This window comes from Oryzias latipes, chromosome 15 (assembly GCF_002234675.1).
Source record: "Oryzias latipes chromosome 15, ASM223467v1".
NCBI classification, from domain to species: Eukaryota; Metazoa; Chordata; class Actinopteri; order Beloniformes; family Adrianichthyidae; genus Oryzias; species Oryzias latipes.
This window is the reverse complement of record NC_019873.2, coordinates 22,905,646-22,918,672: the sequence shown is the minus strand read 5'-3', so window position 1 is coordinate 22,918,672 and position 13,027 is coordinate 22,905,646. Positions and strand designations below refer to the sequence as shown.

Below are 13,027 nucleotides of genomic sequence, written 5' to 3'. Positions count from 1 at the left end.
TGGTTGGACAGAACCAGAAGGCGTCCTGCTGGCTTTCCTGCCACATGGACAAATCCCCTCCTATTGATATTTCTTATGGTGGAGTTGTGGTAAATTTTCCTAGCAGGCTCTCCAGTGGCTAATAGATCCTAAGCAACAGAAAATACTGTTTTCCTTCTATGAGCAAAGATTGCCAGGGCCCTACTTTGAAGCCTGGAGGTGGCGCTCTTCTGTGAGACCCTGGTGGCTGGATCTGCACTCTCGGAACCCCCCTCCTTCCCTCCGGCGCCTAAGTAAGCGCAGGGGTTTGACATTCTTTTGGAAGGGCTGTGGGGTTTTAGTGTACCATGGATTGGAAAAGTGGAACCAAGCAATAAAATAAACCATAGTAAATATTTTCCCTAGAATTTAAAATCCTTGAATTTACAGCTTCTTACATGCTGTACACCATTAGACGCTACTAATCTTGATTTTTTTTTAAATACTTCAACCATGCTCTAGGTCAGTGGGAAGCCTTTTAACCCACAAATGTATTGCCCTCTACATCTTTTAATCCATGTTCTTTTAGAGCATGGATTATAGTCCCGGGAAGTTCTGTAAAATTTACAATAAGCATTCAATTGGAATGAGGACATAGGATATTATTTTATGTTTGCATAGACTCTCCTTCATCCAGGTTGAAGTAGTAACATTATTTATTTTATGTGGGATATTTGTTTATCTAACTGAAAATTAATTTTCTCCTATTACAGCAACAGTTTCATCATGCAAAAAACAAAAAAAAGTTTTTTGATCCGGACCAAATGAGGGAGCAAAGGTTAAAGTTCAAATATTAAAAGCTAGCAAATGATCTGCCACTACATTTCTTTTTAAGTGTACCACAACAAAGGAAGTAGAGGTGACTCTAAATCCTAAAATGCTCCTTGTATGGAGGGAAATTCTTATATAGCTATTGGAGCCGTTCATTGTACTTAAACTGTATTCTCAAGTGTTCGGACACTAGGCCGGTTCTCACATAAGGATCTGATGGATTCTGAAAATCTGTGTTATATCATGTATCTAACCAGACTATTTGGCCTCTGAATGAAGCAAAGAACCCAAAAGCAACATAAATATTTATGTTTTACTACCTTGCTTGGGTCAGAATGGACCAAAAAGCCAAGACTTCTTCATTTCAGACCAACAATCTAATCTGGTACATCAGTTTTTCCGGGGATCCAGTATTCATGAAAGTCTTATTTATGCAGACTCCTGTATATACAGAGTAAACAGCATGAAATCCCCCGTGTTTGCTCACATGGTAAAGGGGCCTTGCACGTCTCAAAATGGATCATTGAGTATAAACAGTTTTAGGTGGGCCTGGGTAACAGTTACCTTCTCTAAAGAGCCACTGTCACGCAGCAGCAGACAGACATGGTGCAGTCCTCTGAAATCACAGAACATTTGGATTATATATAGAATACAAACGAACGAAGGACATTTAAAAAATACAGGAATAGATTAACCCCTTAATGTCTGACATTATTTCCAGCCATAAAAAGTAAAACTCACTTATCTCTTTGCTTTTGAGTAGATGCTAAATTAAAGTAATTTTGAAGCCAAAGTGGTATGATGCTTATTTGCATCAATAGGTGTCAGGGGATTGAAAAAAGTAATATTTAATCTCACCAAAATGTCTTCTTTTTGGTCCTTTTTTTATCATTTAGCCAAATGGTCATTTCTGTTGCAATTTTAAAAAGGTCATATGGAAAATAGAAGCTTTAAAGTCTCTCTATAAGCTCATGTCACTAAATAATCCATAAATGTATTTTTGTATTATCAATATGAAAAATATTAAATTCAGGAATAAATTTATAATAAACTATTTTGAATCATTTTTCTTATTTTGAAAGCCCTCAGTTTTTTTCTTTAATGTCATTTTACTATTACATTTCCAACCTTACCTTTAACAGGTAAAAAAATATTAGCTCATTACATGTCGACATTTACAGTTTGTAAACGTATTTTTCTCTGTTTTAGTATGTTTTTTGTTAAAAAAATTTGCTTCATTTTTTTACAGGTACAATATTGCATTTATGTGTTGGATTATAAATTATCGGATATTTTACAAAATACAATGTAAAGATGTACTTAAAAGAAACAAAATGTCCCCTGTTTTAAAACAAAAGAGAAATGTTTTAGACATATGTAAAATAATTAAAGAGAAAAACTTTTCTTGCAGGTTAAGAAATGTAACATAAATCTGTTATTTGGTGGTTTTTGTTTACCAAAGCTCTAGAATTAATACATCTCATATATATACAGCATTTAGCTGTATGTGTGGTTTATATATGGTTTATATTTATAGTTTGAATTTCTAACTGTTTTTTTTAAATACACATGAAGAGTTTGAGAATGAGAATCTTCTCATTCTTCAGCAGATATAAACAGTTTAAAAAAAATATTTTATAACCATGTTATCCCTCATCTCAGTGTTTGCATCTTTCACAAAAGATTTGTCATCTTTTACAGATTATTTGGTTGCGGCTCTCTGACTAAAGTGGATGATGATGGTTTTCATAATTTTAATATTTAGGGACAGAATCAACTTTACAGTTGATGATTGGACTTTACCTCTCAGTGAGCAACCACTGAGTAAACTTTCAATATAAAATGTCATTGTCATTTCCATCATGAAGAAAAATCCCTACTTTTAACTGAGGTGTTTGTCAAAACATTTAAAATGAATCGGTCAGTTGTGTACTTCGCATCATGTCTAACTATACAAAAACAACTTTGATTTAAGCAGATTGAGTTTTTCATGGTCAAATTTATTTAAATCGTTTACTATTTGACATCATTGTGATAGACAATCTCTATATTTTTGTAAATGATCCCAGCAGGTGAGATGTGAAAGAAAAAAATCTGACTTTGATAAACCGTCTAAAGAACAGGATTCCCCAGTTATTTTATTAAAAAATAACTAATGAGAACCACAGAAATATAAGAAATAGAGACTTAATTTGGGTCACTAATGTTTGACCTCCTTGGTTTGCTTAAGCTTTTGAAAAGTTTTATTTATTTTTTAAAGATGACTCAGTAAGCAGTTAAAAGCTGCAGCAGCACCACTGAACACATTTGAATGCATTCAACAGTCCTATTTAGCCTGATTATTTTCCCCTGACCATCCTTATCTGCTTTCCCTCACCAGGGTTTAAAAATAAACCACAGTTGCATAATTATATAAATGTGCCTTTATCTTTGGCCAACACTGTAATGAGTAATAGACATGAGACCGTCCAGGTGTTAACGAGTCTGCTTAGTCTCTTTCACATCAACACGGCCTGTTTAAAGTGAACCACATGTTAGACGGGGCCCTTCCTGGAGTTCATTTCTGAAACTAAACATTTCTGCCTCTTGCATGAAAGCAAAGCGGCTATTACACATGACTGGAACAAAAATGAAATTACAGGTACATGCTTTGGATCATGGCCTCAAATCGTGTTGGCCACTCGCTGTCATGAAACACTATGCGGCGCTTGTTTTTTGAGCCAAGTTAGACAAAAGACCTACCCGACATCCTTCACCTCCCTTCTTCTGCCCATCAAGCCGATCCCGACTGTCGGTGAGTTAGCTGATGCTGAGCCAAGCGTGGTTCAGGTTTAGCCCATCTGGACCAAAGCTGAAGTCTGGACCTTAAATCCATGTTGGCTCCATGTTTCCCATCAGCAGCTGCCTCATGCAGTGACAAGAGATCACTACAAAGGCTTGCTCCTGCAGCTCCAACATCTGGGCCAGAGAATGTAGCAGTTTGTGTGTGTGCATGAGTGAGTGAGCACTCCATAAACAGTAACTTAAATATAACAGAACCTTCATGAAAGGATGCTGCAAGAATATGACAGCTTAAATTTATAGACTCTGCAAAGTATTGGGTATCTGCTTCTCGTCATGTTTCCTCAGAAGCATAAATCATTTTCTTTCATCTCAATGTTTCTTTTTTGTTCATAAGCTCCTGAAAATCTTGTTAGGGAGTCTAGTTTTTTTATTTTTATGTCAGATTTTCTGAGTGGCATGGCCATTTATGCATCAGTGGCACTTTCCCCCCCTCCCAATGTGTCTTTATTGTTCACTTCATTTACTGCAAATCCTCCAACGATAATGTGAACGGACATAAGCAAAAGAAGCCATAAAGGTATTTGTAAATATTTTATATCAATCTAAACCTTTTTAAAAACATTACAGACTTTACATATTAAAATAATGCTCTCTAAAAAATTATGAACACCCGCAATATTAAGTTAAAAAAAACAACATTCAAAGGCAAATCCTCTGTATATATCATGTCATCCTTCACAACGTTTGAGTTCAGCCCAAAGAAGTGAGCAAGCTGTGGTTTGAGAGTAAAAAAAAAAAGTTCTCTTAAATGAGAAAGTCAAAATATTTTGAAATAAAATTTTTATTTTAGTTGTCCCATTAAAAATACATTCTTACAATTTCATTTAAGAATACTAATAATATTAGTTTATCATAAGAGTATAAAGTATTTTCTTATATAAATTAAATGTATACTGAATGTAACTTAGCAAACTTAAATATTTTATTTACATTAGCTAAATACTTAACAGTAAATCTGTACAAAACCAAAATGTAAAAATGTTTCTTTTTACAAAAGACCTAGCAGCATCATAATGATATAAAATCTAAAACCACAGAGAGACACCTGAACATGGGGATTTTAGAAGTTTTTGATCATAAACACAGACCCCGGTTTTCTAGTGGAGGGGTGTCATAGATGGGTTCACATTGTACTCCTGCAGTTTGTTCTTATTGCAGCACAAGTATATCACGACACACAGGCTGCAATGTTCTGCAGATAACCGTCAAAACAACACAAAAGCGCTCCGGCACAAGCAAGAAGAGCTTTACAAGCTTTTTCAAACAGCAAAGGAGGAAAATATTTCATTCAGTGACATGTCAAACCAAAACATCAGTAGCTTCATCGACACAGCACATGCACACAAAAACACACAGGAGCAAACCAATGAAAATCCTTCCCAAAGATTGTCCGAACCGTGTTAAAAATTGTTATTTTTATTTTTTTCTGGATGCTGGAAACACAAAAGTCTCATAACAATTCCTGCCCTCGTGTCTGGTTGAGTTCGAGGAACTGCGGTGAAAATAAAATAAGGCCTTCATTTTAACGCCATACATGTTTTTGTTGGTACGGGGAAGAACAAGAAAGCCAGGGCTTCTTTTTTTTACGAGGTGAACTTATTTAAACATTCCCATCATGGCAGATATATCTGTGTTTTGCAACAGGCTGGTATTTATCCAACTGTCTTTCTGGATTTGCGTTCTTCGGAAAGGCGTTCCCTGAATTGTCCTGCCGTCTTTTAAGTTTCCAGTCGAGATGGTGGAGAATCCATACATCAAGAACAGAAGGCTGCCGCTATCTTCGACAAGCATATGCGTTGATGTTTTTAATGACATAAAAGCCTATGGTCAAAGGAGGCATTGCTATTGTTCGTCCGGCCCTCAGAGTCTTAGGCTTCAGTTCTGGGAAAGTCTCATCGTCCTGCATGTGGAGCTTCACGCCGTTCAGCTGGACGTGTCTGCACAAAGGAAAAAAAAACAAAAGAGGCTTTATTTCAATTGCATAGTATCATAAACCTATATACACTGGGCTAAATTTGATAATAAATGATTTTATTGCAAATTTTTAAAAGAATAATGTTATTAATATTTTGACAGGAACGACTCAATCTATTATCTTTAGAAAGCAGCTGATGAAATCAATGTTTTCTTGAAACCATCTTCATGCTAAAACATGACGGTCGTATAACTGAGGGGATCAACACATAAAACTGTTGGTCCTAAGAAGTTTGACTTTTAAGACGTGCCAGAATCACAAGGCTGTTGTGTGTGGCAGAGCTCAGACAGTCATAAAATGTTTGCCTGCCAGTCTGGTCTCACTGTTTTCACAGTGCAGTCTGACTATGGAGGATTTGACAGGGCTTTCTCACCTCGTCTTCTACTTTCTAACAGATCGGCTGTCCGCCAGTATTATAATGCTGTCACTTGTACACTTGGGGGTGCTGCAGTTGTACTTTTTTTTTTCCAAATTGAAAAAAATGACACAATTGAGACCTGCCACAAACATAAATATAATCTTCAAACACATTTGGGTTTTTTACATTTAGAATGCATAAAGTATAAACTGTATATAGACAAAAAACACTTTTTTTGTAGTTTGAGACAACAGAAATCTTTGTTTTCTTTGGAAAAGAATAAAAGTAACAACTGAAAAAAGGAAAGGACAACGTTGGTACCTAAAATTTCACATAAGTGAAAAAGGGCAACAATGAAATTAAATTCTGTATATCTTTATTATATTATTAAAAAAGTATTTTTTTAAAATAACCATTTAAATGCAGCTTAATAATGAGAGCTTTTTTTTAAAAAGGTATTCTTTAACTTATATTTTATTTTTTGGGGAGAAAACAAGCCGGCAATCTATGATATGATTATAAGCAGCAGGGTAGATGTAACGTGTTTTTTATTTTACAAACACAAGAAGCTAAAGAACCAAATCAATTATTAGACGCTACAATACCAAAGTGTTATAGGAATTTTAAAAACACAATTTCTGAACAGGGTTTATTTTCTTTACTGCGTGAAAAAGGTTGACTTTAGACAATAAACTTTTTTAACTAAAAAGTGCTGCTGTTTATAGCATTGTAAAGTTTATGATCATGCGAGTACAAAGGCCAGTGGTCTGGAGGTTTTTACAAGAAACAAATTCTATAAAAATCTCATGTAAAATTATGCTTAATAAGGCGAAATTACGAGTCTAAGTGAACTGTTCAATGTTGCCCGTCAACATACATTAAGCCGAACACTTTAAAAAGTCCGACTAGTGAGAAAAGTTTATAGACATCTGGTGTTGTTGAGATGATCATTAAAGTCTCATGCACTGCCTGTGGAAAAGGAAAGCATTTAAAGGCAGAAAAAGGCATGTCGTTAGCTCAGCTGCCTATTAATTGCGTTGGAATCCTGTTTTAACACCTAAAACATCCTCTTTAATAACACTATTATTGCAGGATCATGTCTAAGTCTATATTGAGACTGCATGTTGGTATCGCATAGCTCAAACACAGACACCCACAAAGAACCTGGAGTCATTAGGCTGTTTTTCTAGGATTTGAGACGTAAGTCAGAATAACAGGACAGGGGCTTGAATGAAGGAGCAGGACAGTGAGACTTGCGTTTTTTATTTTAAAGGGAACTTCAAGTAAATGGAAACATGTGATCTTATGGTATGAAATGTTATGTTTTTAGATAAAAAAATGACATCGCTCTCAGGAGAATCTAAATGAATATGAAATACTCGAAGTATAAATAACACATCTGTTTGAGAATTTTTAATATCACAACTGGCACTGTAGAATTTTTTTTCTTTAAATGATGCTGAAAAAGGTTTATTGATGGAAAATTTCTCTTTATGAAATAATGGTTTTATTTAAACCTCAATTTAACAGGTCATAACTGACAAAGGAACCGTTAAAACACATGACTCCCATTTTCTCATTTTAAATAAAATTGGCTCTTCAGATAAGGGCCAGAAAGAGCATGTGCTCCACGAGCGTCTCTGCATGTTTTGTGGTGAGCTTTTTGGAAGAATATGCTGAGCCGGCATCATTTTTTTGTCTTAAAATCAATTGGATTCAGTGCAGTTCTATTTCTACGACTTTATATGACGACTTAATACATAAGATTTTCCATGAAGTTTCAATTTTCTTGACCTCATCTTTGCATTATTTGCTTTGAGTTTCAAAATCATTGCATCATTTTCCATTAAAAAATGGATGGTAGGTGCATTTAGTAGTCATTTGCAAAACATGCAAGAAACAAAGGGAGCCCAACCTGGCCCGGAGCCCATCTGGACCGTAGGGCTGCAGAAGGTACTGATGCACCGTTTTGTTCCGTAACGTCCCGGCCAACTTGATTTTCTTTCTCGACCGATGCAAGTTGATGATGTAAATTGTTATAGACCCCCTCACATAGTTGTGACTGGTATGGCAAAGGAAAAGAGTGAGAGCACAGGATCCAATTAATTTTACTCTGCAATGGAGAGCCACAAAACCCCTACAAAAAGACTGCCTCTACATCTGTTACATCACATACATTACAATGGCACGTTGCATATTATTCTCAATAATTACAGATGACAACAAAGAGGAAACATCTTTTTACGACCTTTCATAATGGATTAAAACACAACCAAACATCTCATTGATCTAATTTGGATCAAAAGCTTTGCAAAAGTAAAAAAAAAGATAAAAGAATGCTTTGAAAAGCAAAATTCCTTTAAGTGCATTTGTCTTCATCAGAGATAAAAAGCCTATATGGTTATTATGAGTCAAATTGTACTTTCAAAGATTTTATCGTTTTAATAAATATCATTAATCTGCTTGCCAATAATAAACCAATGTGTTCACAGGCTCAGGGTTACGAAGGGTGTGAACACAGAGGGCGACTCTTCTCGAGTTACACAGACAACACTGCTTGAGTCTTGCTGCTTAGGGCAAAGCAATGGGAGCACAACTTCATAGGAATATTAGTAAAAGGTAAATAACTACACCAGACAGATAAGACAAACATGATAAATTCCGAAGGCGGCCCAGATTTGATGACCAAGACAACACAGCAGTAGTGAAACCACATGTCAGACCTGGTGCTCAGGGTCAGGGCTGACTTAACCGATATTTCCCTTCCTGTAAAACCTTCAAAATTTCATACTTCCACTTGTTTTTTAATTTAATTGTAAACCATTTACAATTTAAGGCTGCAAGATGTCAACATGTCAGGAAAAGTGCAGGGACTAAAGTGCATCTGGTTAAACTCTAGTATTTTTGGGGAAATCTGAAAAAGCGGCTATGTAAAGTTACTCTCTGGGCCTCATGGATCTTACACATCCAAACCACAAATTGTTTTGATGATTTTTGAATTCAGGCATCACTGAAAAGAGGAGAAAATACAATGCAAACCACTAATAGTAGTAAAAGGGTTGTAAAAGTCCAACTTTAAAGGTTCTAAATCCTTTTAAACCACTAAATGCCTGGCCACATTTACTGTACAGTCTAACCACAGGGGACGCCATACTTTGTCCACTTAAGGAACAACTTTTTAAAACCACACACTAGCACAGAGAACAAGTGAAGACACTTGGAGTCTAAGAGGAAATATCAGAGCCTCATCAAAGAACTGATGGCCGAATCTTCATTCCAAACGCAGCAAAAGGCAAAGAGACAGCGTCTGCAGTGGAGCATCTCATGGGTGCATGTCTGTTGTTTGTATTGGAACTCAGAGCTTTTTCCTGACCAGTACGCTGCACTGAGGTGCGGAGATGTTACGTCTGTAAACGAGCCCTGTCTGGAGTAAGGCCGTAAATCTAGCCCAGTGCTGACAGTTACTGGCCTGGGTTAAATGATAACCTTGAACAGGCACTGGTGGCACTCTGTATATCCTCCCAGCACAGACTGCCTTATTGTCCCTCCCACTCAAATATCCCCCTCCAGCTGATCTGAGAGGGGATAAAGGCCTAGCACGCCTTTCAGCAACTCTTTGACGACAGGGACACAGAACCCACACACCTGATAAGTGATACCCGTTAAGTTTTATAGGCTCTGAGCTGTGAATGAGCGGGTGTCCGTGGACGGCTTATTTATGGGAAGCCAAATGGGCTTGTGAGGGATTTTGTTCTCCCCCACAAGACAATAAGCCTCAGGTGTTTGCAGCGTGACATGGGAAGTTGTTTAAACCTTAGCAGTCACTTTCAGTTCTAAATCTTTGCAACATTCCCAGATCAGCCCTGTATTCATCCCTAGTCTTTTTTTTTTTAAATGCTCAGCTTTGGTTTCAGATGTTGTACATACTTGTGGTAGCTGGTGCAATGGGCGTAGATCCGTAGCTTGTCGCGTATGACTCGTCCTGGTTGCGGCTTCCTCTGCAGACCAGCCACACGGACAGCTAAAACCTTTGGACCAACCAGCTGCTTGAAGACCAGAGAAAACCAATAATCCTGCAAAAGTTTTTCGTCCATTATTCACAGGGCAAAAAGCATAATACTTATTTGAAAATAATAATAACAAACACAAACCTAAGCATCCAAGATTAAAAAAACGACTAAATATTTTGCCTCTAACTGGAATGGGAGCGAGAAGAACCTTATTACCAAGTAAGAACCTTAACGAAGAAAACGTTTGTTATTGCAGTTGCAGAAACCATATTTGCTAAATAAATAAAATTGACTGACTGGAAATCAAATAGACCTACATAAAAAAAGTCAACGTTTTAGGTTGATACTTGATTTTTTTGGTTTGATTGTGTCCGTGTCCCACCGCCCAAAATCAGTTTAGAACTAACAAGCATTACATACCACATCTTTTTAAGATATTAAACTGCCCTATGAATAAAGTTTGGTGTTGCCATTTCTGACGGGTCCACCATGTTGAGCCTAACTCTACAGACTGCACAGACTCAACACCTCTCCATGAGACCCAGAACAACATGTGTTCCTCAGGAAGTTCCCATGCAATCCTGCATATGGCAACATTTAAGGGCTTCTTTTTTCCTCACAGACTTTAACTTAATTTGCTGCCGCGGCATTGAAAGGCAGAGCACAGTATAGAGCCTAATATTGTTGACCATGGCCAGAGGGATGGATGGATGGATATATGTTCAGAGCTGCGATCTACGATTACTTTTTTATAAACAAGAGCTGTTAGCCAACAGTTTTATTGTGAAAAAGTGAATCCGTACTGTATGATTAGTTTAAATTTCTAAACCAATGAACAAAAATCATCAATAAGTTCACATATTTGGATTTGTCACAGCGGCAGAAACACTATAGATGTGACATCATAAAGACTTTTTTAAAAACTGATCCTAAATCTTCAACATTTTGATGGTTTAGCCGTTTTCCTCACTCACTGCCTTCTGTCTCCCCATCTGCCACACACTCTCTCCGTCAAAAGACAGAAAGATAAACACAAAGTGCATAATGAGCCAATATTTGGAGATCCAATCAAAACACCCTAAAAATGGATAGGAAAAAAAGTTGGACATAAAGACATAAAAAACAAAAACTCCACAAGAGAAAGCCAAAACAAAAGCTTCCAATCAAACCTCAGCTGTTAAGGATTTGACATAATTTAAGACAATGAAACAGCAAGTAACAAATTAAGTTTATTGTTTAACTTGGACAAATGAGAGCTGCTCATTCCTCTGAATTTGTTGATTAAAGTACAAGCTTCTAGCATTTTTTTTAAATTCATGTGGGATATTCAATATTTCAAAGCTTTTCATTCAGCAAAATCCACAAACAAGTTAAATCTTCAAGCTTCGGCATATTTAGCCTTCCCCATACAATGATAAAAAACAGCCGTCAACAATCCAAACAAAAAAGATCCACAAAGGAGAAAACAAAATCTCGATCACCCAAAACATGTGAGAGGGCAGGTTAAAGATGGAGGGATGTAGTTTATTAAAAACAGATTGATTTTCTTGTTTTGTGTGTAAAAAAAAATGACTTTACGCTACCAGCAGGCAGAGAGGAGTTTCTTAAAATAGAAACTATGATGAGAAGTTTAGTCCCCACCTCTAGAGGCAGATAGTGGAACAGAAAGGTAAGTGCAACAAGCAGTAGGCAGGAGGATGAGTGTGGAAAAAGACTGAACGGTTGTGTCATTAGTGCGCTGGGGCTTTAGTGAATTCTCCTCCTCCAGGGGAAGCTCATAAATTGTCCCATGCAGAGGACAGGTTGGCTCTGTGTGGTGAATTCTCACAGCAGGTAGGCTAAGATTTCCTGCTATGTTAAAAGCATTGTGATCCTAGCAGGGAGTCACTGTTCCCAGAAAAATAATGCAGACAAAAATAGATGAAAAATTAAGCAATGCTGATTAGATGCTTTTCATTTAGCAGAAATACTGGTAATTCAAAAACAACCTGTGACATTTATATATTTTTATAATGTTCTACAGGACAAAGGTGAAGACTGTTCTCTGCTTTTTACGTGGTTTGTTCAAAATAAAACTATTTTTGATCAAATCCAAACATACACCTTTTTTTCATACTTTGAATCTATTTAAATGATCATCTATATGATCAAAGTAAGATCTTTAACTCTTCTTATTTTTGAGTTTAATATCTCATATTATACATTTTAGTGATTTTAAACATTTTACTTTCCCCAACACCCTATAAAACATCTCTTTTAAAATGGTTCTCTTAAAATCAAACCCTAAAATTGTACATCTTTTTGGGAATCATCTTTGCTAATTTACTCAATTAGAGATGAACTGTTGTTACTGACCAAATACGTACTATACCATTTGCAAATATTCTTATAAAAATAAAAATCATACAATGGGTGGGATCGTCTCCCCATTATTTTGTCTCTCAGAGATAAAAAATACAAGTCTTTCTCTTATTTTTTTTCAAGAGGGAGATTTTACACAATTGCTGGCTGCCCCACTGTGTCTTGTAGTCTAAAGAAACGTTGTTAATGTCAAAGTCATGCTACGTACTGATGTGTTTTAGTGCTGCCCTAACTCCCACCATGCTCGATTGACACGCCACTAAACTTTGATGATAAAAAAAATAAAATGTAAATAATCAATGTACTTTTATTTAAGCTAAAAGAAGACTTTAGTTGAAAATTATGCTTTTTTTTTTAAAGGGGAAGCACATATTGTAATGTGCTTCAAATTTCTGTCCCTGCTTCAGTGAACCACTTGGCACTGCAGTTCTGTTCCACAAAGTGTTTCTATTTTATCCAGCAACCCGTGAAGCAGCATCTCAGGTTGCATGTCTCTCACTGGCCAACTGTTCTCGCGGAGAAGCACAAAGTTGCGATGGGGGAAGAGGGAGGCAATGACACTGTCCTAAGCTACTGATAAAGGGCTAATGTTACATGGCATTTCGCCTCCTCGTCTAACCACTCATCACAACTAAACGGCTTTCATCTCAGCTAATAGCTCCCACGGGAAAGGGCAAGAGGTGCAATGGA

At 36.6% G+C, this 13,027-nt stretch overlaps 1 protein-coding gene across 1 annotated transcript in view; it reads right to left on the bottom strand.

The window, feature by feature from the left end:
• Positions 1 to 4,151: 4,151 nt before the first annotated feature.
• Positions 4,152 to 13,027, bottom strand: part of hpse2 (heparanase 2 (inactive)) — a 64,062-nt gene continuing 55,186 nt past the window's right edge. Inside the window, exons 10-12 of the mRNA XM_004077148.4 lie at positions 9,894 to 10,039; positions 7,882 to 8,028; positions 4,152 to 5,570 (exon numbers count right to left, since the gene is read on the bottom strand). Of these exons, the coding sequence (XP_004077196.1) occupies positions 5,408 to 5,570; positions 7,882 to 8,028; positions 9,894 to 10,039 (456 nt within the window). The 3' untranslated portion in view covers positions 4,152 to 5,407. The remainder of the gene's footprint in view (positions 5,571 to 7,881; positions 8,029 to 9,893; positions 10,040 to 13,027) is intronic.